This window comes from Canis aureus, chromosome 2 (assembly GCF_053574225.1).
Source record: "Canis aureus isolate CA01 chromosome 2, VMU_Caureus_v.1.0, whole genome shotgun sequence".
Lineage (NCBI taxonomy): Eukaryota > Metazoa > Chordata > Mammalia > Carnivora > Canidae > Canis > Canis aureus.
In genome coordinates, this window is record NC_135612.1 from 10,032,965 (window position 1) to 10,059,796 (window position 26,832).

The following is a 26,832-nucleotide window of genomic DNA, read 5'->3' on the forward strand; positions in this document are numbered from 1 at the left end:
AATTAAACCAAACAAAATGACTATAGAGAATTAATTAGAGCTAAAGAATATCTAATTATGCAAAGTCAAGCCATGGCATTTTCATGTTATTTAATAAACTAATTTTTCTTATTTTTTCCTTCAAGTTTTTATTTAAATTCTAGTGAGTAAACATATGGTGTAATATTGGTTTCAGGAGTAGAATTTAGGGATTCATCACTTATATATAACACCCAGTGCTCATCCCAACAAGTGCTCTCCTTAATACCCATCACCCACTTAGCTCATTCCCCCCCTGCACACCTCCCCTCCAGGAACTCTCAATTTGTTCTCTTCAGTTGAGTCTCTTTTGGGTTTGCTTCCCTCTTTTTATCCCCCTTCGCCTACATTCATTTGTTTCGTTTATTAAATTCCACATATGAGTGAAATCGAAATCGTATGGTATTTGTTCTTCACTGACTTTGCTTAGCATAATATACTCTAGCTCCATCCACATTGTTGCAAAAGGCAAGGTTCCATTCTTTTTGATTACTGAGTAATATTCCATTATATATATATATATAGATATAGATATAGATATGTGTGTGTGTGTGTACATGTGTGTGTATCACATTTTCTTTATCCATTCATCAGTTGATGGACTTTTGGGTTCTTCTCATGCTTTGACTACTGCTGACAGTGCTACTATAAACTTTGGGGTGTATGTACCCCTTCGAATCAGTATTTTTGTATCCTTTGGGTAAATACCTAGTAGTATAATTGCTGGGTTGTAGAGTAGTTCTATTTTTAACTTTTTAAGGAATCCTAATACTCTTTTCCACAGTGGCTGCATCAGGATAACCTAAATTGTATCTTCTTTCACTCTATAAATAGATGTGCATACTATACTTATTTACCAAATCATTGAGAAGCTATATGCAAGTGATTTTTTTAAGAACAAATTCAATGTCAATAGAATCTACTTAGTTGGTTGGTTTGATTACCACCTGACAATTTAAAATTAGTAATGTACCAATTTATATTTTGTCATATATCCCTTTGTATGTGATATCTCCAGTTCTTAGATATTAATGGAAAACTTTGTATTTCAATACAGGAAGAACATTCTTCGTTTCCTAGATGCGGAAAGAGATGTCTCAGTGGTCAAGAGCAGTTTTAAGCCTGGCGATGTCATACACTATGTGCTAGACAGGCGCCGGACACTAAATATTTCTCAGGATCTTCACAGCCTCCTACCTGAAGTTTCACCAATGAAAAATCGCAGATTTAAGACCTGTGCAGTTGTTGGAAATTCTGGCATTCTACTCGATAGTGAATGTGGAAAGGAGATTGACAGTCACAATTTTGTAATAAGGTGAGCTTTCTTCTGTTCCTAAAGATTATAATTTCTTCAAAGATGTTTTACTGAGGTGTATAAAGCTGTTAGAAATATGTTAAGTCTAATATTAATGTTAGGGATTATTGAAAGCTCAAAAATATTTATGATATGTTTTTCTGTGTAGTATCCAAATTTATGTTTATCCTGGGATATAAAATTAAAAATATTTTATCATTGAAAGATAAGATAATCTTAAAAACCTCAACTCTTATTGAATTGATTGGACTTGGGGGTGGGGAACAACTCTTTCAACATGTAGTTATACAAACAAAATTGTGTCCAAAGGAGGTAAAAATATTTAATAAGAGAATGACAATGAAAGTGGAGGTAATGAGTTCCCATCATTGAAGTTGGTGTGAAGATCAACCAAGGCTTCTAGAATTCCTGAAGAGACTAAAAATCAGAGGTCAAGAAAAATAAAGAAGAAAAGATTTCACAGTGGAAGTGGAAATTGTTGCAACGTAAAGAAGGCAAGTTTCACGTTTGATTAATACAGGATCTCCATGTGACTGTGACTCCTCATTCTTACGTCCCTCTAAGCTTCAGCCCTGGGATCTAGATAACATTAGGTTCAGCTCCACTTCTGACTCTGAAATTAAGACTGTAGTCTTTAACATTTCTGTCAGTTCACATAATTATCACTCCTTTCTTTTAGTGAGAACAATTAACATCTAGTATTTTAGCAACTTTGAAGTCTATAGTAAGTATTGTTCACCATAATCTAATGTTGTACATTATATCTCCAGAACTTTATTATCTACCTGTTGCAAGTAGCTCTCTGGTGTTTGAGCATTTGCAAATGGCAGGGTGTTTTGAGGAATAGAACTTCAAGAGGTTATTTATACTTTTCTAAGCTATGATTGTTTTAAAAACTTATTTAACAAGAACAAAATAATGACCAGCTCTTTAAATTTGTAACTGTATTATGGAGTTACCAACGAGTACAAAAACTGAGGCTAATTGTCTTAATGAAGGCATAAAAATCATCATCATAATTATTTTTGCTTTCTTTTCCTCCTATTTTTTACTAGCTTCCAAAAATAGAAGTTGGAATATTATAAACTAAATTATATACTAGAGAAATGTTTCTGATCTTAGGTTAGGATAAAGTTTCTGATTTTATGAAGAAAATTTTAGCATGAGTCCAGGATTGGGTTTCTGATTTTACTAAGAAACCTTTAGCAAGAGTCCACTTATGATTAGAAGCAAATCATCTCTCCAGGAAAATAATCTTGGTTGTATTATGGCGATGTGGGGAGTTCGTTCCTTTGAGTCTCATGGATACAGTCATTTTCAATGACATGTCATTATACTAAACTTCAGTCCTTCCTAAAACTCTTGTCTTTCTCATAGAGTTTTGCCTCATCATCTATGTGCCAAATACCTTTCCCTTCCTCAAGAATGTTTGGCCTTTCATTATTGTACACGGGTCTCTTAACGCTAGAACGCAGTAAAGGCCTTTTTCTTTAAAATTCATGCAGAATGTCTTTCCTTGAAATAGTTTCCCATCCATATCAAACTGTTTCAAGTTGTTACAAATTTTAATGACAGTCCTTAGAATCTTTCGGATTTCTCACCTTCCTAGAGATGTACTGCATGTGTATCTACATATCTAAAGGTAGTTTGGGTTATTTGTTTGCTTGTATGGCCTGTGTTCCCAGCTTGTTTGTTTGTTTCCCACTTCTCCTGTTAGTAAGTTTGTTAAGAGAGAGATAAATTATGCCTCGTCTGCTTGCAGAAGGTACTGATTAGTTCATGACCCCTCAAGGGTCAGGTTCTTCCAGATATTACATTCAACTTGACCTCTAACTTAATAAACCAAGCATTATTTTTAGATAAAATCTTCATTTGACATGTTAAGCTTCATCTTTAGTTTTTTCAAAAGGACTTTATAGAAATAAAATACTATCAGTTTTGTTTAATGATGTACATTATTATAGTACTGTTTAATGACAGTACATTATTATATGCCAAGAAATATCTCTTGTTCCAAGCAGTTGTCCGATTGGATAAAGAGGGCATATGTGGCATTATTGTCCTGTGAAGTATAATTTTGGAGAATGCTAATACTCTACAGAAATATTTAAAAATTAGCCTATGAAAAGTGCCCATCTCTTTGCACATATAATGGTAGCTATTCATAAATACACATACACACACACACACACACACACACACACATTGTCATGCATTTCCTCTCCTAAAAGAGATACTCTTTTAGTGACAATTTGTATCATCAATTAATCAATTAAATTAAATGCTAGTTTCAGTGGGAATTACACAAAATAAAATCCCCGGTCAATATGATGTTTAAAGTAAAAAAAAAAAAAATAAGTTAAAGCCTAGTTTAATTTTCTAATGACTGACTAAATAGGGAATTGATCTGTACAATCTTTGTGTGTGCCTGTGTGTGTATTCTTAAATAACAAGGAAATGTACTTAAATAACAGATTCCACATATAAGTGGTATCATATGGTATTTGCGTTTCTCTGTCTGACTTATTTCATTTAGCATAATACCCTCAAGCTCAATCCACGCTGTCACAAATGGCAGGAATATTGTATTAATATTATTCATTAGACCTACTTCTTCAGATATAGGCATTTGAATTCTCTGAATCTGCTACCTTGAAACCAGAGGAAACTATGACTTCCTTTTATGTGCTTCTGTATCCATAGAGTTGGCACAGGCCAGGATCTATATACAAAAGAATGTTCTATGGGATGTATAATTTTATTTCCAATATTCTCTTTTCCTGCCTGAAATAAGCTTTCCTCTTCAAATAAAATCCATATCTGTGGCATTTTTAAGTAAAGAGAAATACAGTTTTAGGCCTAATTAATCAAAAGACATCCCAAATACTCAGTTGGCCACTGTTATACTTCTAACATCATTTTTAATGATGTATGTAGACCAAAAAGGAAAAATATATGTGATTTTAAAATTGTGAAACATTCTTCTCCACCAGTATTTATAGAACCAGGAAATTCAGAGGCCTCCACAAATAACTCTCTAAAATTCTTCTCCCGTCCAGGTGCTGCATTAACTACAATTCTACCCATTGAAACACATTTGTTTGGTAATATTCTTATTGTCATTTAAAATGAAAATTCGTTAAAAGGGAAACATTAAATTATTTTCTCAAAAATACTAGTAACTTACTACATTAGTTTATTCATACAACAAACCTTTATGAGTGCCAACCATGGGCCAGTCATAGTGCAGCATAATTACAGAATGATAATCTTTACATTCCTTCTTGCAGGAGGCCTGTCTGTGTGGGGTCAGGAATAATCACTGAAATGAGAAGTCTCTAAAGACACATGGTAAATTTAAAATACTCGTCCGTGGCCAACTCTAATACTTCAAATTATGCAGAATGATACAAAATATGTCAGAGAGTATAAGGTATGCTTCCTGTACTGAAAGAGACTGTTCAAACTCAGAATTGTACATGAAGTCTTTGAAATATTCCAGAAGTTCTCTAGATAAGTAACTAATTTTTAGATATCATAAAAAATACATTATAAGAAGATATCATAGAGCATTACAAGGTATTAGTATAGAGCCATGAACTGACAGCCTGACATACTCTAACCAGAAAATACCAAACAGCTACATATACCTTATAGAATTAGCTAAGCCATCAATAGACTCAGTTCCTTGACAAAGTGAGGAACACAAGTTACTCTAAAGAGTATGGTGACTTCTACGCAGTTGTATTGTAGGAAAGTTGGACCCGCTTTTAGACTTTGCTTACAATCTGTGGGATAGTCTGAATAGAACTTTCTGAGCCAAACTTAATTTCAATAGCTCTTTTTAATATCACAAGAGGGAGAATAATGATATCACTAGAATCTTCATCATTAAGTTAAAAAAATGATAAGCATTAGATAAATTATCCTATTGATATTAATTCCTATACTTCATATTTGGGAAGCCTGACATATGCTAACTAAATATTGGAGAGAGAGAACCAATGCTACGTAGGAAAAGCATCACCCAGTAGAGCGTTCAAGTATCCAAGTAGAGTGCATTGTAGATGATAATGGATGAAGTGGTGTGCCTTTCTGTGCTTTAGTTCTCTGATTTTTAGACAGATTATCATATAAACTATTTCCTTTACCTAAACCATTAAAATTTACCTTACTCACAGAGCCCACAGAGTGATGGAATTGCCTCTACAAAATCTCTGACCTGTTTAGTTTAGTCATGTCCTCCACACATACATATCTAAAAGTATGCTGTAAAATTTCAAGAATTTAGAGTTTAGAAGACAGTATGTATCATTTATATATCATCATTATAGACAAAGGAAAATAGGTTTAGAAAGCTACTTTTAGGCAATCTGTTTAAAAGTATCTTTTAAATCTTTTTTTTAAACTTTGTGAGTTGTAAAATTCTTATAACAGTGTATATCTTATATTAAAGTATACAGCTATTTAGCAGTGAAAATTGTTTTGGATTTTGGAAAACAATATTTAAAGTGCTTTTAAATTTTCTTGAAGTTATTTCTCAAGTTTTTTAGGTGATTTACTCCCATATAAATTTACAACACAGTATGTTCTAACATTTGTGCTGTCTATACTGAAAAATTTTATGAGCTTAGCAAGAGTGGTTTTCTAATGCCAGAAAAATTCGGGTATTTCTTAATATTGATACTGAGAGTTGGTGGAGAACCAACCCTCATTCCATCCTCCCTAGTCTCCTCATCGCGCCTTGGTGTCCGGAAGTGATTATGTGTTCTTTCCTTGTTCTGGGTTATCTGGGGATTGCGGAAAATGTTAGGCAACCCATCCCTGCTGGTTTTTCATAAAAGAGAGACTATGTCCAGTCTGATGAAAATAAATATGGTCCTGCTCTGCACTACCTTTGACATTAGGTGTAAACCTCTGAGGGAGGAGTTAATTAAGTTTCCACAGTAATTTTTTTGACCATCACATACTGCTCCTCACTGTGCTTAAACAAAGATCATCACGGGTATGACTTATGTGATTCCAGACTAGTTGGAACCTCAAATTTAATTTTGTTCTTTTATTCCTTTCTTTGTATCTTGCTTTATACTGTCCCCATCTTCCCTCCAGCCTAGATCGGTTGCTTCTATTTGCTTGGTTTCTCCTTTCTTAATCATCATTTTTAGTTCCTGCCATGCTTGACCAACTCCCTCCTAATTTCCTCTTGGTTCATTTTTTTTTTTTTTATAAAACTAGCATTGAGGGATCAATTAAAATTATCTGTCTATCTACATACCTATATTTATATATGTATTTGTGTAAGTACATCCTTGCTACTCAAATTGTAGTTCTGAACTGCCAGTGCTGCATCACTTGGAAGCTTGTTAGAAATCCAGAATCTCGGGGCACCGGGTGGCTCAGTTGGTTAAGTATCTGCCTTTGGCTCAGGTCCTACGATGGAGCCCTACATTACGGGGTGGGGGGATTCCTGCTCAGCGGGGAGCCTGCTTTTCCCTCTCCCTGCCCCCCCACTTGTGCTCTCTCTCTCTCGCTGTCTCTCTCAAATAAATAAAATCTTAAAAAAAAAAGAAAGAAAGAAAGAAAGAAAGAAAGAAAGAAAGAAAGAAAGAAAGAAAGAAAGAAATACAGAATCCCAGCATCCCAAATGCAGAATGTGCATTTGATCACAGTGTTCAGGTGATTTTTATGTACATTAAGGTTGGAGATATTTTGGACATCTCAGTATACATGGACACCAAGCTCTAGGCAAGCTGAAACTCCCAATATATTTAATTTATTTAGCCTGTATCTTCAGGATCTAGCACCAGATTGATATGTTGAGATATATATTGTTTATTTATGGAATAAAATAATTAATGTAGGGCTTAAGAAAAATATGGTTTGTGTTCATGTATTATTGTCTTAGAGTTTATACAACAATGAATTGCAAAGTTAAAATGTAAGAGGAATCATATGTAAGTAAAGGTTGTTTAAACCCTTACAATTAAAAAGAAAATACAGAAATATTAAAGAGTAGGATAGTGAAATGCCCTAAATACTGGGGGTCAAAAAGCTGGATTCCTGAGAAGCTTAATATTGGACAAACATCTAAACATCATTATTTCCACTGTCCAGTGATGATAATAATATAGACCTATTATTTTAAAATGTTTTTCTAAGTATCAGATGGGAAATATAGTAATGAAATGCATAAACTGTAAAGCTTAATGATGAATGATACTGAAGCACATTTTATTTAATTTAAATGTTGTAAGTGAGAATTAAGTTTGTCACTGCATTTCCGAATTGCCATTGACTTGAAGTATAAATTCTCATTGTCTGATATAAACAAGATATACTTTCCCCAAAGTTATCAAATATGTATACAGTTGACACCAAATAAGGAATATATGGAATGCAAAGACAGGAACACTTCTCAGATAGGAGTATGTATAAAATCTGAGTATATAATATTAGAAGTAATTATAGTGAAGATACGTATTTCTTCAGGAAACTGAAGCAATGAGATAAAAATGTTTTACTTTATAATGATCTAGCTTCTTAAAATAAGGGATAGTATGTTTCAAAACAGAAAAAGATGGAGGAATTGACTTCCCTCGACTGATAGAAAACATTTTTATAACTCAATCAATTCTTGATTCTCCCCTAGTTGGTAATTTATGGCAGACTTTAAATCATCCTCTTGACCTTCAATGAATGCTAACTCTTATAGCAAAATAGACTCTGGGAAAGAAAAAAAATATTTCTGCTTCTCTGAGTGTTGATGAAAATAGCCTTAATTCTTTCCATTCCACTCTCACAGAGAATATGTTTGTCATTAACACAATTGTGTTAATGACAGTTAAGTTTCTGGTAGTGAGCCAGGTCCAAAGCATTAGAAAAATATTTAAAAATTAATTTTTATTAAAATAGCCACTTTATATTTTAGGGACAGTTCCATTGTGTATGCAATATTTGCTCCACTTAATCTCTACTATATTTTTACTTGATATTTTATTCATATTTTGGATTTAGGAATTTTATAGCTAATATAAAACTTATTATCTTTGTGATGTCTATGGATTTTAATAATAAAATTTATGTTCTAGGCAGAAATAAAAATCCCAATTTTATCATAATTATTTATGATTTTTTTTAATTTAGCTTAAAACCAAATATGGACCTCATCATGGATTGTGATCTGAAGTGAAGCTATAACCTTTTTCTCAACCATATAATTCCTTGGATAAAAAGATTTTATCTAAAAGAGATGATTTTTTTTAATGGAAATGACAGTGATTAACAATTTCAAATTTTAGAACATTATCTTAAAATGCTTTTTCCATTTTCTAAAAATGTGTTATTTTAAACAGATATAATTTCACATCAATCAATCTAGCAAAGGTTTTTAAAACTCTTAATATTAAGTGCAAAGTTGTGTTAACATTGGCACTCCTGTGAAATGCTTTCAAAAATGTAGATTGATACTATTCCAAAAATCTGGTAGATAATGTTTACCAAACCGTACAAATAGCATATTCCTTTAGTCACTATTTTGGTTCTAGAAATCTAGTCAAACATGAACAATTGCTTGTGTATCAAGTCATTTTATAATGCATGACAAAAAAAAAAAAAAAAACATAAGTAAATCATGGCACATCTGCATGGTTTGTCATTCAACCAGCAGAAAAGAGGAATCTAAGGCAAAGAAACCAGTAAGCATAAAGACAAATACTTTCCACATAGAGTTTAGGACCACTCTACTATTAGGTTCATAATAAAAAACAATGTGGAAGGATAAATGTCAAGGTATATTGGAATTACATGATGAAGGATCATTACACCCTGCTAAGGACTTCCGTAGTATCCTGTAGTCCAAGTAAGTCCCTTAGAGTTTGTTGGTTTCTTTGTTCTCGTTGAGGTTTTATTGTTCTTGCAACCAGAAGGGGAATATACTTAGAGATAGAGAAGCATAAGCACATTAAGAGATAAAAGGACTGTGATAATAAATTATTTTAAAAAGAGGAAGAACACTCAATGAGGGAGATACTAGAGGAGACAAAATGTGATGAAATCCGATTCATTGGACAGAGTAAGATGATAAACCATGCTTAGGTGATATGATTCATATTAACATAAAATGTTGTGGAGATTATCATTTCCTGAGGTCACTTGAGCATTAGCAAATGGATAGTTGAGCAGTTCTTCTGCAGATTTTCAAAATATGGCTTTAATTTGGGGTTTAAAGTATTTGTTCCTTTTCAAAAAACTCATCTGTAAATAGGCCCAAAATGTCTATTCCAAAATTAAATACAAACTTTTCAATACCTATCGCTTCAAGGGATAAATAGCATAGCTTTGATATTTCTTATCATTTATTCATTAACACCTTCATTCTTTTATCCATATGCTTATCAGGAATTGGAGATACAGAAATGAAGAGCAAGTCTCTAAATTTGAGATGATCATGGTCTAGTGAAGGAGATAAAGTAATGAATAATAATGTGCAAATTGCTTTATTAGAGTTATATAGAGAAGCAAGCACTGGTAATGAGGCAGAGGGAAGACATAAGCTGAATGGTCAAGGATGATTTCCTGAGAGAAGCAGCACTTGAGCTGACTGAGAAGGTAAATATAGAAAGGAGGGAAAAGAGAATGAGACCAAGTCCAAACCAGATCCACAATGCACAAAGGACTTGAGCGTGGAAGAAAGGCTTTTCTCAGCCTGCAGGTGGTTTCAGCATGCTGGAACAGAAAATTGTATGGGTCAACAGGAGCAGGTGAGGCTGGAGGAGGAAGCTGAGGGACAGGTAACACGGGGTCTGTGTTAAGGAGATTGGATTTTATTTTGCAGGACTCTGTAAAGCCACTCAGTAAAGGAAGGAGATGACCAAATTTAAATTTCAGGAAGATTTCTAGGTGATGGATAAATTAGAGAGAGATAACAGTGGTACGACTGAAAGCCTTCTAAAGGTGGAGATAGTGAGGGGCAAAGTGAGATAGTGACAGTGGGGATAGAGTGGAAGGCAAACAAGAAAAATGATGATTTGCATTGTATAATAGATGGAAAAGGCAAGTGATAATAAATAGGAATGTGCTACATTTTAAAATGTGACTTTTTTTGATGACAGAAAATGAATCTTGAATAAACCAAACCGGTTCCCGTTGGTTCTTCTGAGTTAGTTAGACAAACTGTAGTATTTTTTTCATAGAACAAAGAGTATGTGTGACTTTCCTGAGTACATAGTAAGTTGGGGAAGGAAGCAACTGTAGACCTTTTTCCTTTCCTTTTCAAAGTTTAATATTTTATTTATTTTTAAAGGTTTTATTTATTTATTCATGAGAGACACAGAGAAAGGCAAGAGACACAGGCAGAGGGAGAGGCAGGCTCCCTGCAGGGAGCGCCATGTGGGACTCCATCCTGGAGCTCCAGGATCACACCCTGAGCTGAACGTAGACACTCAACCTCTGAGCTGCCCAGGCACCCCTTATGTTTTATTTTTAAATAACGATTGAACACACTTAATTTTTCAATTAGAAATAAGTTTTTGCTGAACTAGATTGAGAAGTTTCTAATTCTATGTTTCTCTGAAATGTAAGAGTAATGAAAGATTGTCTTTATGAGAGTACATTGCAAATTTTGATGACTTAGCATGTAAAACAATAAGAATGCCATTATAATGTCTTCTATTTCCATAAGGCGCCAGCCTTCAAAGCAGGCTAAAAACAACAACAACGACAACAACCAACAACAAATAAAACCACACACACACAATAGTAACTATCTGAGATGACCGGTATATTAATTATGGGAATTATTTCTCTCTCTCTCTCTCTCTCTCTCTCTATATATATATATATATATATATATATATATATACACATATATATATACCAAATCATCACCTACACAATATTATGTGTGAACTATATCCTAATAAAATGGGAAAAATAGTTAAAAATCAAGTAATACAAAATAAAATAAACATTGACTTTATAGTGTTGAGCAGTTTCTCCAGTTGTGATCTATGGACCTTCTTGTGGGAAATTCCTTTCTTTTATTATCTACTTATTGAGGCACCAAGTGGCTTAGTCATTTAAGCATCCCACTCGACTTCGGCTCAGGGCATGATCTCAGGGTCCTGGGACCCAGCCCTGCACTGCTCAGGGAGGAGTCTGTTTGATAGTCTCTCTCCCTTCTGCCCCTCTCCCCACTCTTTCCTGCTCTCTCTCTCTCTCTCTCTCAAATAAATAACATTTTTTTTTTTAGAAATCTACTTATTGTGTGCCAAAAGTATGCCAAAGTATTTTAGAGCCAGATAAGTGAGAGACTGAAGACCTTTTCTCTCAAGGGAATTAATACCTTAATCAAGTAAGATAAATCTTTAAATCAGGTAGATCTGATTTCAAGTTCCAGCTTTTCCATTTAATGTATATATTCAATCTTAAGGGGTTTATTTACTTCTCTGAGGCATGGTTTCTTCACATTTAATATGAAGAAAATAATCCATATCTTCTATTTTTTGTGGGAATAGAAATAAAATGAGATATGTGAAATTGACTAGTATGAACCCAAGTACAAATTATTTATTCAATAAATGTAAATCTTCCTTCCGGTGGTTTAGGATTAATGTATTTGTAGTATATTCATGGTGTGAAAATTATATTGGTGACCTAGATACACAGAAAATGTAAATATTTGCAGTTAAATGGTCATTGTTGCTAAGCAGTACATTTTCTCCCATGAAGTATAATTGAAATAATACTCATCTGAGAGTTCAGAAACCTGGATCCTCCTGCTGACATTGGCACTAAATATAGCTGTGTGACTTTGAACAAGTAGCGTAAATCACTTTGGGTTTCAGGTTCCAATATGCCAAATGAGGCAGTTGAACTAGATGGTCTCATAAATTTCTTCCTGGCTTTAAAACTCTATGACTCTATTTTCTTATGATTCAATAGACACCTTTGGAATAAGTCCTGTCAACTTGCACTGTTGTTTCAATTTTTTCCCTTCTGGTTGCCATGTTTTGTGAATAAATTTTCTTCTCATCAGTCAAATGGTAGAAATAACATTTTCCACTCAATATTACACCCTGTAATCTGGCTTTTGTTTCCTTTGGTCCAGGAGAGCTGCCTTTTCTCCTGATGTATGCAAGCAAATGTTAAACCTCAAAATTAGGAGAAGAGTATCACTCCTGACCAAAGGAAAAACAAGACTAATTTTTAATGATTCATATGGATTTTTGTAAATGTGATGAGGCCAGGACCTTGTGAAGTCATGATACATAGAATATAAAGAAGAACCAGTAAATACAAGTGTTATGAAAAGGGAGAGAAGTTGTTTTACATCAACATCATTTAGTATAGTTTTGGGGAAAGGACCCTGACATTTTTCTAAGAGATAAGACCTTCCACTTCCCATATCTACTTTACTGGCATCCACCAAAATTCTTGGAACCACAGAATGCAATCTTTTCGGTATACTGACTTATGCCATTACTGGAAATTTTTTTTTTTTTGGAATATTAGCAGTCATTATGGTACCGAATGTTGATAGTGATTATGTTTTAGAAGGAGATTTAAAAGTATTTTACATTTGAATTAACTTAACTTCTGTTTTTGGTAGTAATAGTGTGTGTGTGTGTGTGTGTGTGTGTGTGTGCAACTCCCCAAGCAATAAACACAAATACTGTTTTTAAATTGGGAACAAAAGCAATTTTACTTTAAGAAAATAAAAAAAAAATATGTTAAAAATCTGGAGTATAGATGGGAAAGGTGATATATTGGGAGTTTGAAGAGTTGGGCTCATGTTCCAGCTATAATGCTACCTGAATTATTTTGAGCATGAAACATCTATGTATGTATATGTGTATATATATATATATATATATATATATATACACATATACATGTATTTGTTTTTTAAAAATAACGCATAAAACCTCAACTTGTAGAGTGTTGTAGTCTGTAGTTTTGAGTATTTTCTCACTAGTGACAAGCATAGTGTGTGTGTGTGTGTGTGTGTGTGTGTGTTTGAAAGAGAGAGAATATATGTTTTGTTATAATCACAACCATTTGAAACTTCGGTATTGTGCAATAAATTTTGGACTCATGTTTTGTATTATTTACTTCAGCTTCATTTTGGACCTATTATTTTATTTATTTATTTATTTATCTATCTATTTATTTATTTATATTTATTTATTTACTTGAAGCATACTTGACACATAATGTTACATTAAAATTTCAGGTGTGCAACATAGTAATTCAACAAGTTTATATGTTAGGCTATGCTCACCATAAGTGTAGCTACCTTCTGTTGAATTTGTAGTGTTTTAGATTCAAAGTTGGGTTCAAATCCCACCTTGAAGATGTATTTGTATTTGTAAAACCTGATTACAGATAACTCAATTTATATGAATGTTCTTTACATTTGAATAACTTAGATATGTATAGGATGTGACAAAAGGTAGTAACTGATATGGCTCTTATTATATTGAAGACTGAACAATATGGTCTTGAGTCAAGAGCATGGTGATCTTATAAACAGTTGAGTGATTTTTCTACCATAACTCATAGCTTGTTCAGGAAAAGAAATTCAAAGTTAGAGTCCCATAATTATTTTTTTAGTACTGGCATCATCTTTGGCATAAATGTATGGCTCTTAAATATTGTTACTTAAAAAAATAAAGACAGCAATTTAAAGTTAAAGAGTAAAAACAGTAGTTCCATTAATTTGTTGTTATATTATTTACACAAGTACTGCTTCATTCAACAAACAATTATGAAGCAGCCCCTGGATGTCAAATCCAAAGGGACTATAGTAGATATTAGGGAAATAAAGACACGTTACACGGTCTATTCTGTTTGGAGTTTGTAGTCTGATGGAGGAGATAAGACATAAAAAGGAATAAGAAAATAGTACAGTAACAGTCATCATAGAGCTAGGGACAAAGCATTCCTGCCAGTGAGACAGAAGGAATTAATTATAAAAATGAATGAAATGAAGTTTTAAGGGACGTCTGGGTGGCTCAGAGGTTGAGGGTCTGCCTTTGGGTAAGGGAGTGATCTCCAGGTCAGGGAGGAGTCCCACATTGGGCTCCCTGCGTGGAGCCTGTTTCTCCCTCTGCCTGTGTCTCTGCCTCTCTGTGTGTGTCTCTCTTGAATAATATATGAAAGAAACTAAGTTTTAAGACAGTTTTATTTGAAATAGGAACAATAATTCCCTTTCCAAGAATGTTGTATGTCCATGGATACTCTTGTCCTCATTCTTTATGCACATCATCTTATCCAAGTATTGCATGGATGTGTTTTTGTGCCTTTTAGTTTCAACAATCAAGATCATTCATAACAATCCTTACTTTTAAACTTGTATATGTGCATGCCTTGCCCTTCATCTCCATTTTTTCAAATTCCCCCAGCACGATCTTCTATATGTGACTTAAGAAAACTATTGATATTTGGAATATTTGTTTTAGTGCCTTTTATGTTTACTGCATTTCTGATCTATTCTTGAGTCGCCTGGTGAGAATATTTCTAAGTCTTGGGCAATTTTAATGCACAATAGACTTTTAAGCTTGTCTCAATATTTTATGTGTTGCTCGATAAAAAGCAGAACACTGTTTGGTTGAGGGAGAACTAGGAGTTTCCTTTTTACAAACCACAAACTGGAACTTGTTATACGTTAATAAAATACAGGGGAAGGAATCCTAAGAGTTAGAAGAATTCTGAACACTGTAGTTTCTTGTTTTGATTTATCAACCCTCTGTACTAACCCTGCTTAGGGGTAAATTCTGACTTACAGGTGTTTTAAAAAATCAGAGTGAAAAAATGTGTATTGGAACCTCCCCAGTCTTCCTGGCTTGTTGTGAATGACAATGGCTCTGATTACAGGAAACACCAGTCACCTAAAATAGGTACTTCAGTGGAACAGATCACATTTCTTGTTTTAGGTTAAATAATTCCAACTTAAAAGGATGATTTTTTTTTTTTCCAGTATTGGTCTATTTTAGTTAGCACAGCTTCTGACAGTTCAGCATTTTAAATGTTTTTTTTTTTTTAGATTTTATTTATTTATTCATGAGAGATGGACAGACAGACAGAGAGACAGAGAGAGAGGGGCGGGGGGTGGGGGGGACAGAGGGAGAAGCAGGCTCCATGCAGGGAGCCCGAGGAGGGACTCGATCCAGGGTCTCCAGGGTCAAACCCTGAGCCCAAGGCAGGCGCTAAACCGCAGAGCCACCCAGGGATCCCCAGTACAGCATTTTAACAGTTACAGTTAAAACACAGTTTTCAGCTTAACACATATTTATTAGTACTGCACCTTTTGTTTCCTTAGCTCAACTCTCAAAACACACGCTGTACCAACTTTCTACCAAGACATCTTTAACATGTTTAACACAACTAACACTCAAAAATGAAAATTGAAGTAATTGTACAGGTATCAGAAGATTTGGTGCAGAGCTCACAAACTGACAGCCCGAGGGCCCCGTCTAGATGGTAGCTTTGTCTCCTTTGGCGTGGGTCATCACAAGCCCACAAGAGCCTGTCCCCCTTAAATGGGGAAATATTCCAGCAAAATTACCCATTTTTCCAGAGTTGCATTAACCTCCGATCCAACAGTGTGTGTGTTCAGGAGCTGGTTTAGGACATCAGCATTGTTCCTAAAAGAGTGAGAGACCAAATACCTGCACACAGGTTCTCAGTTTGCATAAACAAAATACACAGAGTAACTCCCCTTCTTACTATGGCTAGCTCTACTAATTTCATTAAAGATATCAACCCTATTCAAGCAACTCAATATGATAGCTTTTCACATGTGGTAGACTAAAGATATTAGTAAATATTTTTAGAACAATGCAGTGGAAGCAATTAATTCTGCCAAATAAATCATGTGAAACACTTCAAAACCTTTGAGTTTTAAGAACAAATATGACTTCTGGGTCATAGTCTAGAGTGTCTTGGAGAGGGAGGTTATTTCAGGCAGAGACATCGTCTTAAATAAAGGGACATGGATAGTGAAAGGGAATAAAGGGGAAAGGAGAAAAATGAGTGGGAAATATCAGAAAAGGAGACAGAACATGAAAGACTCCTAACTCTGGGAAACGAACTAGGGGTGGTGGAAGGGGAGGTGGGCAGGGGGTGGGGGTGACTGGATGACGGGCACTGAGGGGGGCACTTGACGGGATGAGCCCTGGGTGTTATTCTATATGTTGGCAAATTGAACACCAATAAAAAATAAATTTATAAAAAGAAAAAACAAAACAAAACTGAATCAATCAATCAATCAATAAATAAAAGGGACATGGACAGAAAAGACATAGACGACATGGAGTGGTCTGAAGCCACTCAGATCTGAGATAGCCAGTCAGTGGGTTTGTAGAAAGAAAATTCTGAAAAGCAAGGGTAGACGGAAGTTATGAAAACCCTGGACTGACATCATTAAAGACTTTTTGGTTAGGATAGTAATGTGATCAAATGTGCGTTCTAACAAGTAACATCCTTGAAACAATAATAAAGTCAGTCTTTGTGTTAAAGAACTAGTTAGAGCAATGTTTTTCAATTCTGTTTTAATAAAGGTGCAGCGTAAGAAAGACAACTTACATCAGGATATACTCCTACTACTGCTTCCATTGCTATTGTTACATAAACCACACACACACACACACACACACACAAACTTCAATGTATTTTCATAAAATTATGTGCCAGAAACACTGTTGTTTTTCCATTATAATCCATTCTGTTCTTTCACATTCTTTAAAAATTGCTAATCAGTGACTCCAAATTTAATTCACTATCCATCCACCAATGGGTCTAGCTAATAGTTTGAAAAATAATCAATTAACAAATTATTCCAGCAATAGTTCCAAGAAACATGCTTGTACCTAAGCCAGCTGAGAAAATACTAGTAGGAATAGAAAAGAGAGAATATATACGGGACAGATTTTCTGAGAGGAACTTTCCAAATTAGATATGGAGAATAAGAGAATTACAGAAATCAAGGCCTTTCAGCCAAGTCGAAATGTGACTCTCTACTAAAATAGAGTATAAGAAAGTTCCACTTCAAATAAATATGATCTGATGAATAGGAAGTTGCCTTGGCTTACTCTGTTATATCAGAAAATAAAATAATTCATTTTTATTCACTCATAATAGGACAGTATTCCTGAATACTCGATTGGTAGCAGAATGCCTAAATCCTTGGACATTATACCAACTGTCTTTCCAGGACCACTTGTCAAATAAATCAAATATACTAAGGTAGAAATTATTTTTCAACCTTCAGTTATACTTTGAAAAAAATGGAAAGAAAAAATATATTCATAATTTATAATGACAAATCAAAATATTTTTATTTTCTTAAACAAGAAAATTAAATGTCAAAGCTATGTTGCTGTGACAAGTTTGACAATGTAATCACTAAAAGTTCGAAAACTCAGATGTGTTTCCCAAGCCACCGTGATGACCACAATGTATATTTTTTAACACCGTGAATTGCAAAGAGAAAAAGGTTGCTATTATTCTGCCTTGGTTTTCTGGCATGGGTGATTAAAATATCACCCATGATATTTCATGAATCCTGTTTCCTTCTTTTTAATGGACAACATAATTTTTGAGGACATAAATTTCATGCTAAATCAGTTCTTTCCTCTATAAAACAGTAGTGACTGCTCAGCAACCACTGATCAATGGAGTGGTCTAGTTCCCTGATTATGACCAGGGTATCTGAGAATATTCTCTAGGAATTCTTGCTTGGTTTCCCACCCCCTTGTCTTAAATATCCCAATCATGATTTTTGTTTGTTTGTTTTTCCCCAAGACAATGAATGGGGAATTTCTCAACAACTGCCATCATTTTCTCTTTACATCCTCTTCAGAAAAATTAAAAAAATGGATTTTTTTTTAATTACGAAGGAAACATTTACAGGGGATGCTTAGTATTCATTCTATATGCAATTTCAAGAAACCACATTTAGAGTGCCTCGGCGGCTCAGTTAGTTAAGTGTCTGCCTTCAGCTCCGGTCATGATCCTGGGGTCCTGGGACCAAGTCTCAGGTAGAGGCTGCTTATGCCTTTCCCTCTGCCTGCCACTCCCCCTGTTTGTGTTCTCTTTCTCTCTCTCTGTCAAATTAATTAATTAATTAATTAATTAATTAATTAAAAAATTTACAGTAGTTCAAATAAATATTAGTATTGCTACTCTATACATATTCTGTATTTGCTTTTGTGAAAAAGAAAACAATCACATGCAAATTCTTAATCGTGATAAAGTCTGACATTAATAAATCATATTTAAATTCCTTTAAAATCCATATAAAATCCACAAGTTTGTAACAGTGCTCAAGGAGTTTATGAACTTTTATAAATATATTGTCAAGCCCCAGATGGAGAACAGCCATCAAAACTCTCTTCTTCTGTATTTAGTGCACACAACCATGCATTGACTGGGACAGTGAGAATCTTCTTCTTTTTTTTTTTTTTTTTAAGATTTATTTATTTATTTATGAGAGAGAGAGAGAAAGAGAGGCAGAGACACAGGAGGAGGGAGAAGCAGGCTCCATGCCGGGAACCTGACGTGGGACTCTATCCCGGGATTCCAGGATCACGCCCTGGGCTGAAGGCAGGTGCTAAACTGCTGAGCCACCCAGGGATCTCCCTAGAATCTTCTTTTTTTTAATTGAGAAAAATATTTTTTTTAAATCATTGCCCTTCCAATGTCTTACTTTTCCCTTTACTTCTTCTATTGTTTCTTTTATCCCTCCTATTTTTTATCCTTTCTTGAAAAACGGGTGACAAATTGTAAGTATTCATACCACTTGAAGTTAAGTAGGCTCCACAAAGAATGATAAAATTAAGTTTGAGATGGATTAAAAATGTCAGAGTGGAAAGCTGTGACTGTCACCACCTTTCTTGATTTCCCAGACACTTGTCTACTCATATGCTAGCATTAATCGTGAGAGTCTAGGTAGAGGCCTTATTGAATCAAAATGTTGTCCAGAACTAAAGTCTTAGAAGTCTGCACATTTAGGCCTTGTTTTTTAGTCCAGTGCTTTATATAAGAGGAGATATTGGTATTTTTAAATATTTTTTATTTTATTGTTTTTAAAAGATTTTATTTATTTATTCATAAGAAACTCAGAGAGGCAGAGACATAAGCAGAGGGATAAGCAGGCTCCTCAAGGCAGCACAATGTGGGACTTGATCCCGGAACCCCAGGATCATGCCCTGAGACAAAGGCAGACACAACCACTGAGCCACCCATGTTCCCCATAGTTGTATTCCTTTTTAAAGAGTTTATTTATTTGAGAGAGAGAGAGAGAACATGAGTGGAGGGTGAAGGGGCAGAGGGAGAAGCAGGGAGCCCTGCTCAGCAGGGAGAGCAACTAGAGACTATCCCAGGACCCTGAGATTATGACCTGAGCCAAAGGCAGCCTTTTAACCAACTGAGCCACCCAGGTGCCCCGAGATATTTGTATTTTATATTTCATTTAGATTTGTTGAAGTTATTTCAGTACTCTCTCTATTACTTTGAGATCATTTCAGTATCCTTCCATTATTATTATTATTATTTTTTTTTATGATAGTCACAGAGAGAGAGAGAGGCAGAGACACAGGCAGAGGGAGAAGCAGGCTTCATGCACCGGGAGCCTGATGTGGGATTCGATCCTGGGTCTCCAGGATCACGCCCTGGGCCAAAGGCAGGCGCCAAACTGCTGCGCCACCCAGGGATCCCTATCCTCCCATTATTTTAAGAAAGATCCAGATTTGTCCTTTCCCCAGTATTGCTTGTTCATGTGTAGTTTTTCAGAATGAGAACACTTTTTATGAGAAATAAAGCTCCAGAAGAGAAAGAAAACAAACACCTAAACAGTTCAGTGTATTTATTTCAAAATTAAACTCAATGTGTAGACTTTACTTCTCATTCTCACCTGGGACAATTTCCTTAATTTAGAGAAAGCAATGTAGTCCACCAATTTTACTATAGGTTCTCAATTGGAACATTAGTCCTGTGCTTTTTGTGCTTTTTTCTGTGATTTCCCTACCGTCTGCCTCCTGCCTTCTTTCCTTCCTTCCTTCATTTCTTTCCTCCTCCCTCCTTTCCTTCCTTGGTCTCTGTACATTTACTTCGAATTGCCTAATCTTTCTTCCATACTCTGCTGGTAAGAAATCTCAGAATTAACCTTTTTTCTCCCCTTCATATTCTTTTCCACTTTTACTCACTTTGGTGGTTTTTCAGAGAAGCACAGCTATTTATATATCCTGGCTGCCAAGGAGTAACCTCTGCTCTCTGGGGCTGCCACTTTCTCCCATCCAAGCCCCCATCTTTGGTGAAGAGTGATTACAGGGGGATAATGAAGGATTTAACTTCCTCACTTCCTTTACCCAACCAGACATGTGAATCACTGAAGTCACTGAATGATGGACACAGCTGTATCACATTTAAATGCAACTGAACTTATGAACTTATCTACCTAAATTTGTCTAGTTCTTCCTTTTCCTTCACAGGAATTAATTGATGCATAATGTTTGAGAGCTTAAAACCTGCCTTTACTCCTTACCAGCTTTGTAAATGTATACAGCTTACCATAACTCACTCGCTTCATCAATGGAGAAACATAATGATAGTGCCTGTCTCGTAGGATTGTCATGACAATTGCCTATGATATTACATGCAAAACAAATAGAACAATCTCTGGCACATAATGAGTACTCAATAAAACCTAGCTATTATTGTTCCTATTGTCATAATAAAAGATCTTCACTACCTTATATTCAAATTGTGTCAAAGTCCTAATTTTAGAATTTTATTCCAGTTTTTCCTGTATTCATGTGTCATGTTCTCTTTCTTAAGTACACTTGGCTATGTCTATGAACTTCTATATTTTTCATATTGCCTATGAAGTTAGACTTGTTTTGTCTAATATTCAAGATCAACTAATGAATCAACCATTAAATCCCAATTAGTTTTTGTTTTTTGGCGGGAGGATGGCTAAGATTCCAGACAAAATGGTTTGTTAAATATGCTGTAAATAAATCCTTTCTGCCCCCACACTGTTGCTCAATAAGTTTTTTCTACTCGACATGCTCTTTAATTTGTCTGCACGCATCCCTTTTGTCTCTCACAAGAGGTTGCAAAAGGTAAAGGCATATAAAAAATGATTACCATTTATTTATTTGTTATTTATTTGTTATTATTTATTACAAACTCTAAATAAGCAATTCTGAGAGGAAATTCGGATATTGTGTTTCGTTTAATTTTCTCAATAGCATTTCAATCAGTGTTAATAGCCTCATTTATAGAAAAAGTTGGATCTCAGAGAATTTAAGTAACTTGCCTGAAGTCTACAGGTTAGGATGTGAACACCAATGCCCATGTAGCTACCATTTAAAAGATGGCAGAAGGCAGAAACTTAGCTGAATACCTTTTATTCTTAAACTTTAAACTAAAACTGGGTGTATATTGATGCATATGATTATAATATAATCTTATTTATTTGATTTAGGCACAACATATCCATTCCTTAGTATACTTTCCCCATCCCTCTCCTCAAAACACTGTTATTGAATAATATCTGTGCAGTTGTAGCAACTTCGCCCAATGACTCCATTTTGGTTTTGGCAGAAGTGTGGGAAGGACATAGCCTAATATAATTCTCAGTATTCATCTTTGTCTTTTAGAATGAATTTGAATTTTTTTTCTGTAATTTCCCTAGAAATAATATGGCACTGTTCTTCCCACCCTTGCCAGGAATGTAAACAAATCTGGGTTTGTGAAAACATTTCCTCTTCTGTTTTGTCACTTAGTTATTTTCATGACCTAAGTGTCATTTCTTTTTATTTCTGTTGAGGATTTTATTAATTGTCATCGGATCTGCAGCAAAAACTGTGATATGTGTAAGCATGTTTGGGTATTTCTGTGTCAATCTACCACACCGCAGTGCAGATCTTTAACTTAATAAATATTTCATCTGTATTTCCTACACTTTGTTTGCTACATAATGGATGCCACATATAAATTAACAGTTAATCCTATGCTTCATATTTCAAAAAGTCATATCAATTTGATATTTAATCCTTGTATCAGCATTTTGAACATCCTCTCATTCAAGAGATATGAGGTGTAAGTAGTATTTTTATGCCTTAGACACTTAAAACTGTTTGTTTAATAACTACTCAGGATTTGGGGAACATGATGGCAGAGTGGACTTGTATGGTATGCTTAAGTCCTGGGAATCTACACTCCCAGGAAGGGAAGTGTAGGGGTGAAGGAACTAAAGAAATATTGATATTTCCTCTGGTTCTGAAAGAAGTCCCATGTGTAAATAGTGTCAATTAAAAGTTCTATCCTAAAGTCATTCTAAAACAGCTGTGCTTTTCTTTTATATGAACTATGGCCTTGGAAATGTTTCTTAATCACTTTGACCTTGGTTTCTCATCTTCAAAGTGGAGATAACATGACTCCTTACCTCAAGGTATTGCAAAAATTATTGGTTTCAAGTCTATTTAGGGCCTACTACCCTCACTTGAGAAAGTTAGAAAGACTTATAGGGCACATGTTTTAGCTTCCTCTAGCCATTTGGAGAGGTTAACCACAAAACCTGAAAAAAAAAAAAAAAAAAAAAAAGAAAGAAAAAGAAAAAACCAGGTACCAGAGATTCTTTCTTCTCTTGGCTCTTCAAGCTCAAAAACAGGAAGGGAGCAAATAGGAACCATAAGCTTCCCTGGAGGAAGAAAAGAAAAGAGGCTATCTCCCATTTCTTGGTCCATTGACAAATGTGGTTCTCTTGGTAATGATGGTTTGAGTTGAGAGATTTCAGTGTTGATACAGATACGGTGTTGATACAAACAATGGGGTTGGCCAAAAGAGAAAAGGATGTTAATCGTGTGTTTGGAACTTGTTTGAACATTAAATGGTGAAAAGGAATAAAGTTTAGACTGTAATACACTCATTATTGTTTTCTTCTCATTTAATCTATGTTATATGTGTAAGAAAGTAATTGACAACCTCCTACATCACAGTGCACACCATCTTACCTTAGTATCTAGGATGACTAGTTCTATAGCTAGCATGTCTATAACACACATCATGGGATGAATAAATGCATGGCTAAATGAATGAGCATGATCTTATTGATACTAGTAATAATGATGGTTAAGATTATTTTTTGGCCAGATTATATCATTGTAAAATGGCACAAATAGTAAAATAGCTGGAAAAATCTCTGAGCATGTATTATAGTATTTGCACAATGAATTCTCAAGACATATCTGCTGAGCTGTTGAAAGGGGGACATCCTAGTTGCTTAGACTATTGAGCTAATACTTAAGGGAAATGCAGAGAATATTAGCACACCAAAGAGCAACATGTTCCTAGGGAATTTCTGTGATCCTCAGGTGTTAACACATGAAATAAACAGTTCTTTCTTTAAAAATTAAATGAATTAAAATTAATTTAAAACATTTTCTATAGCCTTAAAAGAAATGAAAGTACCTTTGATTCTATGTAAAGGGAATGTTGAGAGGTGATCCCATCTGGTTTGAGATCACAGAAGAAACTTCAGAGGTCTAGAGAGTACATTTCTGAAGGTTTTTAATGATGGAAAATAAACACAAATAAATCTAAAATTGGTAAGCTTAGAGTAACAAGGAGTTTGGGCCTCATTCTGAATATATTTTTTCATGTTTTTGATATGTCAAAAACAGTTGGACAGTACAAAAAATTTAATTTGGCTAAAGAAATAAAGGTTGAGTATATTAAATATTCTTATATACTCAGTAGTTTTGACTCAAAAAAATCCATCATTTAAAAATTGGCCACTCATCAATTTTATGAGATTAAGAATAACATGTGAAATAATATGTTAATTCATAAATGCTTGCTACACATTCTGTATACTTTTGAATATAATAATCCCTAAGAAGATTTTTAAAAAGAAAGATGAAGAATGTTTGATTGCAAATCTATTCATAATCTTGCTCAGTCAGCAGTATTGCTACTGGTAATGCTATGAAGTTCACAACAAGTCTACTGAATTGCTGGAGTGCGACACAGCTGGTTGGTTATTTTGGGTTTCTTAATGCTTGCCCTGATTATGTGGCATTCAGCTAATTATATGACTAAATATCTGACTCAACTACAGAGTAGTTAATTTACTGACCACATGTGGACACGATGTTAATCTTTCCTTCCAGTGAAAATTTAGACATAATCATTACAAGGAAAAATGAATATACTGGACTCCTAGGGCTAGCATGCATTATATTTTATGATGTGTCCTTCTGTCATGCTATTTTCGATACCTCTATTTCCATCCCTCACAGAGCTTGGTTGGGCTCTGTGGAAGTCATGAAAACTCTACAATAAAGCTCATATGAATCAATTACTCTTTGATCTGTGGTACTCTTTTAGTTAGCACTACAATCATTTAGCGTTCTTTGCATCACATACATTGGTTTGTCTCCTAGATCAATGTTATTCTCCAGAAATATTCTTCTCTTAATTTTGCCTCCTAGTGGAAAGTACCTGTCTTTCAACACCCAGTTTCACCAATGAATTTCTTATTAGCTCTTAAAAGACCCGTGGCTAGACAATTATGTTTAAGAAATATGCTGAGTCAATTCTAAAAGTCAATCCTAAAATCCTAAAAAGTGTTAGTCAATGTGGGAATAGAGGTGTTTTTAAATAAATGATAAGTAAAAATAATGAAAAGCATAATGTAACTAAGTGACTTTTTTTTTTCCCTGAAAAGATAATGCAGTAGAATGTTATTTTTGTTCTCTTTAACTGGGGTGGCTCTGATTATTTTTACAATTATAGAGAAAATGAAGTATAGCTGTTATTTTTCTACTGTAGAAATCCTCTGGAAAGAATTGCTGGGGAATTATTTTACTGGAAAGATATATCATGTTAACTGTAATTTTAACAAGTGTTGTCTATTTTTACCTAAGGAAGGAGAAGTGTCGGTAATGGTGATGTTTGGAATGTATTTTTCCCACAGTTTCCAATTCATTTTATAATTAACTTGGTTAGACTTTTAGGTTATTTTTAAGGTTGGCATGGAGCACAGTTTTGGACTTGAAAAATCATCATGTCCTCAATCTTCCATGAGTTCCACAGTAAGATGTTCATTTTGGCTTCTGTTCACATGTAGCTATCTTCCAAGGCAGTCTCATTCATAATATTCTTACTGTGATGGAAATGAATAATATCTAATCTCGTATAGGGCATGGATCATGGCTGGAGACAAATAAATATCATATAATATAGTGGGCTTAAGTAAATATGCATAACTTGAAAAAAAATATTTATTCCCAAATAATATGATGTGTTATTGTTTATTTGTTTTCTCTGAGGAGCTCAGCCTAAATAACACAGACTTCGCTTAATTGTGTTAAATGTTTGTTGTGGTGGCTAAATGTTGTCAGAGATCTAGAAAGTAATAAGATATATTAATTAAGAGAGATAAGGAAAGATATACAGGCCAATATTTTTAATATCAGAGCACACACTTTACTCTTTAATTAAATTTAACTTCTTTGAGAATTTAATTAGAGTGGCAAAGAGGACAAGGAAGAATATTGTGAGGAACTTTCCTCATGCAGTCAAACCTGCAAAAGTACAGAAAGAGGAAATCAGTTTATTTCCCCCTTTCTTTAAAGGCTGATATAAGGAAAGAAAAATAAAAGAAATCGTGTGTATGTATGTGTATATGTTTTCATGAAGGGTTGGATTAAGTAGATTCAAATGATTTTTTTTTCTAAATTAGCAAACTCCTGTTTGTTACAAATCCAACTTCTCACTTATTAACTAATTAAAACTTGCCCCCCCCTTTATTTTTTAGCAAATTAAAAATCTTTTTAAACTGACCTTTTTTTAAAATATTTTATTTATTTATTCATGAGAGACAGAGAAAGAGGCAGAGACACAGGCAGAGGGAGAAGCAGTCTCCAATGCAGGGAGCCTGATGTGGGACTCGATCTTGGGACTCCAGGATCACGACCTGAGCTGAAGGCGGCACTAAACCGCTGAGCCACCCACACTGCCCTTAAACTGTCCTTTAAGTCGAGCATCCAAAGATCTGTGTGATAGAATCAAAGGAGCATCACCAACTGGTGAAGACAAAATTCAAGGTGCCTTTCCAAGCTCTCTTTCAGTATAAGAATGAAATCAGCTTACAAGAGTAAAATCGGGTGCTGGCACTTTGTGAGGCCCTGGAGCTTCATTTGGAAAGAAAAGGACATCAGATTCTCTCCCTCTTTGGCAAAGCGCATGTGGCGTGTTAGCAGGGAAGACAGGCAAATCCAGGACGTGCTCAAAAATATCAGAAAGATATTTGGTAGTAAGGGCTTTTCTGAATTATTTAGTATCTCAAAAAGGCACATTAAATGTGATCATTCCACTTTTCTAACCTTTCTTCCCATTTAGGGCTGTAGAGGGCCATCACAAATATGTTCATGGAGAATATGATAGGGAATTATACTTTCGCTTAACCTCAGGATACCGAAAAGCCACCT

At 34.6% G+C, this 26,832-nt stretch overlaps 1 protein-coding gene across 1 annotated transcript in view; it reads left to right on the plus strand.

Annotated features, from left to right (window-relative positions):
- ST8SIA4 (ST8 alpha-N-acetyl-neuraminide alpha-2,8-sialyltransferase 4) overlaps positions 1–26,832 on the plus strand; it is a 93,255-nt gene that overhangs the window by 15,787 nt on the left and 50,636 nt on the right. The window contains 1 exon segment of the mRNA XM_077863392.1: positions 1,076–1,333. Coding sequence (XP_077719518.1) covers positions 1,076–1,333 — 258 coding nt within the window.